A 4690-nucleotide genomic window follows, 5' to 3' on the forward strand; every position below is an offset into this window, starting at 1 on the left:
CTCTTTTAATTAAATTGATTAATTAAAAAAAATGTCATATGAACAAGTGTCATAGAGTTGTGGTTCTTTGAGCATGTGGTATTAATAAGCCATGAAATTGTAACAAAGTCTATTTATAGGTTATGGATCTCCATGGGTAAGTGAGGGTGATCATGATTAAGAATCTTGTTACATGTTTTTTTAAATGTATATATATATGTAACTCATATTAATTCTTTTTATATTTAATAATAATAATAAATTATAATTTATTTATTTTTTATGATTTTTTAATCTTGGTAATTTGACATTTATGGTAAAATAAGCATTTTTACATTTATCATGAATTGATGCCTATCAATGTTTCTCAACCATTTAATTTATATAATTCCATTATTGAATTATATTATAGCACAAATAGAAACTTGATTATAATCTTAAAAAAAATTAATTTAACCACACGTGTATCTTAAAGGGGATTTATCCTAAAAAAAAGTTAGATTCAATGATGGAAAGTGAAGAGTTTTTCAGCATTAAGTAAGGTTCAATTCCCATTATAACTTCTGTGGGATAGGCATAGTGATGGTAATGTGTCGTTACCAAAAAAGCTATATTAAATAGTTAAATCAGAATAAAAAAAGGGCGTTCCAATTATTAAAAAATTAATGATATTCATGTGTGTTTAACTATGTAAGATATATATCAAACCAAAGCTCTAGCTAGCTTATGATTTATTTGTTGTATTAAACAAGCTCACTTAGCCACTTCTCCCATCGCGGTTGCAAATCACAACTGGGTTGTGGCGCAGGTGGTAATCGACGTCTGGAGTGTTTTCGAACCTTCTGGACTTACACGCCCATTTCTGTCGGCAGAATTTGATACTTTGAAACATACCGTCTGTTTGTTACTTCTCATCACACCAAAGGAAACTCGGCAGAATCAGGTTGCAAGGATGATTGTATACCGGGACATTATCACAGGTGAACCTCTCTGTTCCCGCAATTCTATGGTTCATCACTGTTTGTTAATTTATGGGTGGTTCTGAAATCTCCATGCAAAGGAATTTAACAAGTTGAAGCCTATTAATGTGAGAAACTCTTGCTTGAGTTTTTGTGCGTATGGGTGTCTGGCTTTGTGTATTGTAGGAAGGGAATTTTAAGGTTTGGGCGGAAAATGGGTCTGATGAGAAAAAGTATGGTTTGGGTGTATGATGCAATGTGTATTTAATGGGAAGAAGTTTGAAATCTGGTAATATGATGGGTTAAGTTTAAGGTTTAGGTGGGTAGTTTCAGTGTTTCAAAGCATGGTTTGTTTTTTCATTTATTGTGGGTTCAATTTATAAGACATGTTTTATTTTTTACGAGTGGTAATAGTAAGAGTAGTAATAGTAGGTGTCTTATTTTGTGCAGGTTTTCATAGGTTAAGTTATAGGTTATTAGTATATTTAGGTTAGGTTAGAGGTTATTAGTATATTTAGCTTAGGTGGTATAGGACTTATTATTATATTTTATAGGTTAAGTTATAGGTTATTGGTATATTTAGCTTAAGTGGTATAGGATTTATTATTATATTTGATTGGTGAGTTGTTGAATATATTTTTGGTCTTATTGATTTATTGGTTGGTATTATAGGTCTTGTTGTTATTATAAATCTTGTTGTTATTGTTATAGCGTCAGTTGTTATAGTTGGCAGTAAGAAGAGATTTGATTTTTTTTTTTTTTTCATGTTATAGTTGGCAGTAAGAAGAGATTTGATTTTTTTTTTTTCATGTTATAGTGGTTTTTGGAAGATTTAATCTGCATGATTTAATCTAATCTGTACTTTTACTACTTTTAGCTTGAGCAAGTGTTGGTTGGTGTTAAAGTGTTATAGTGGCAGCTAGAATATTTAATCTAATGTGTTAAAGTGTTATAGTGGCAGCTAGAATATTTAATCTAATCCTCTGAAGATTTAATCCCCTGGGTGTTAATCCTCTGGGTGTTATGGTGGTCTTGTAGTGGTATCAAGAAGATCTGACCTTCTTGTTGTTAATAGTGGCATCAGGGAAGAATTCTTGCTATTAATAGTAGCATCAGGTGGCATCAGGGATATTTGGATATTTGACTTTCTTGCCACTTAATAGTGGCATCAAGGATATTTGACCTTCTTACTGTTAATAGTGACATCAGGGATATTTGACCTTCTGACTGTTAATAGTGGCATCAGGGATATTTGACCCTTGTTGTTAATAGTGGCATGAGGGATATTAGTGGCATCAGGGATATTTGACCCTTGTTGTTAATAGTGGCATGAGGGATATTTGACCTTCTTGCTGTTAATAGTGGCATCAGGGATATTTGACCTTTTTGGATATTTGACCTTCTTGCTGTTAATAGTGGCATCAAGGATATTTGATCTTCTTACTGTTAATAGTGGCATCAGGGATATTTGACCTTCTTACCTATTAATAATAGTGGCATCAAAGATATTTGACCTTCTTACCTATTAATAATAATGGCATCAAGGATATTTGACCTTCTTACTTTAAATAGTGACATCAAAAATATTTGACCTTTGTTCTTATAGTGGCATCAGGAAGATTTGTTCTTATCGTGGCCTCAGAAAGATTTGATCAGTGTAATTAGCTAATTTGATCAGTATAATTAGCGACATACTTTAAATAATGGCCTCAAAGATATTTGACCTTTGTTGTTATAGTGGCACCAGGAAGATTTGATCAGTATAATAGCTGATTTGATGGGTATAATTAGCTAGAGCGCTGTATAAGACTTATGGGTATATTTGACCTGTGAGTTGTGGTTGGATATTCTCTTAATATTATAGTGGCAGGGGAAATTTTGATCTCTTAATATTATAGTGACATCATGAAGATTTGATTCTCTGGATTTATCTTGGGTTTTACTCCGATTACTCGAGCTTTGTTAAGGATTCAGATTACTCCAGCATGTTAAGGATTCACTATACTTGAAAATAAAATAAAATAAAACTTTAATTTGTATCCGGAAGATTAATAAAATAAAACTTTAATTTGTATCTGGGAAGATAATTTAGGTTTCGTTTTTTTTTTTAAATGTTATGAGAAAAATTTGAGATTTGCGAATAGAGTCTGTTAATTCTTGGTATTTCATGCAAGGGTTTATGTGGTTTAGGGATATGATGGTTTTTTTTATTACAGGTGACGAGCTTCTTTCTGATTCATTTCCATACAATGAGTTTCAGAATGGAGTACTATGGGAAGTTGAAGGAAAGGTAAAGTATTGCATTTGGGGTGTGGCACTACAGATACGTGTAGTAATAGTATATTATTTAGGGAATCATAACAATTTTGAATTTTCTTTTGCAGTGGGTTGTTAAAGGGGCGATTGATGTGGACATTGGAGCTAACCCCTCTGCAGAGGGTGGAAATGAAGCTGTAGAGGACCAAGCCGTTAAAGTTGTTGACATTGTCGATACCTTTCGGCTTCAGGTAACTACGATTTTGTGCACTGTAAAAATGCTTTGGAATTTTTGGAAATTTTTTATTTGTAGTATTTAGTTTCAAAAAATCCCATGTTGCTCCTCTCTGTGATTTTGGTAGGAGCAACCTCCTTTTGATAAAAAGACATTTGGGGCATACATTAAGCGATATGTCAAGAACGTCATACAGAAGCTGCCTGAAGATCGGCGAGAGGAATTTATGAAAAATGTGGAAGGAGCTGTTAAATGGCTTCTTTCCATGTTGAATGACTTTCAATTGTAAGTGGTCTTTGAACTTCCAGTTCATGTTATAGAAAATACTGATACAAACATGAAATAGAGAAGAGAGTGTATGTGTTTTTTTAAATTCTGATTCTGAAAGTGGATATGTTTTTTCAAATTCTAATTATGATCATGGTAAGTGTCAGCTTGCTTGTTTAACATCTTTTAAACTCCCATCTTTTTGCTAAACAATCATCTGTTTTATTTTGTATTTATGGATTAAGGAATCACAGTTACAGTTACAGTATATTCAACTATTAGGCAAATTATTTTTAGTAAAAGAAGAATTTAATATAGTTCATGAGTCAAATTAAGCCCCTAGAATTTTTCTTATGCTATTCATTTCTCGATCTGTATTTCAGTTTTCTAAATGGAACAGAAAATGAAATATAATCTTATTAAGGACTGGTTGAGTGTTACTTTGATCACAATCAAATCTAATCGATAGTTATGATTTGTATTTTAACAGTTTTGTTGGCGAAAGCATGAAGGAAGACGGTGCTCCGGTGTTTGCATATTATAAGGAAGGAAGTGCTAATCCCACATTCATTTATTTCAGAGATGGATTGAAAGAAGTCAAATGTTAATCATGTTTTCTGCTTTTGGAGGGACTTACACCTCCAGAAGCATATGTGCAGCATGTAAGTGAATAAATCATTAGGGTTTAGTGTTTGCTAGGAAGAGAAAGTATTCAAGCCTATGGTAGTTCTTGTTAATATGACGAGGCAGTTTTCATGTGAAATTCAGGTAACTTAGCAATCATGGAAATGGTAATACCTCAAATCATATATTAAGAATCCTCATGGATTTCTGTTCTAATGACCGGTATTTAAGTGGAATTTCTACAGTCATACCATGCAATTGTGATGTTATTGATTTGATTATGAAATACATTGGTTGGGATATGATGCTATGTGATCTTTTCTAGCATCATGTTCATATGAATTTAAGCCTTGTGTCTTTTGAGCTTAAG

The 4690-nt window shown here is 32.5% G+C and overlaps 1 protein-coding gene across 1 annotated transcript; it reads left to right on the forward strand.

Annotated features, from left to right (window-relative positions):
- Window positions 1-729: 729 nt before the first annotated feature.
- LOC149237946 (translationally-controlled tumor protein homolog) lies at window positions 730-4362 on the forward strand. The gene is made up of 5 exons (XM_089372867.1): window positions 730-959; window positions 3155-3228; window positions 3323-3445; window positions 3557-3714; window positions 4187-4362. The coding sequence occupies exons 1-5, from the start codon at window positions 932-934 to the stop codon at window positions 4302-4304; spliced, it is 501 nt and encodes a 166-aa protein (XP_089228993.1). The 5' UTR covers window positions 730-931; the 3' UTR covers window positions 4305-4362.
- The last annotated feature ends 328 nt before the right edge of the window (window positions 4363-4690 follow it).

The sequence above is a fragment of the Pinus tabuliformis genome, chromosome 8, assembly GCF_031772625.1.
Source record: "Pinus tabuliformis cultivar Carrire ecotype Pingquan chromosome 8, CPIR1, whole genome shotgun sequence".
In the NCBI taxonomy this organism is placed as follows: domain Eukaryota; kingdom Viridiplantae; phylum Streptophyta; class Pinopsida; order Pinales; family Pinaceae; genus Pinus; species Pinus tabuliformis.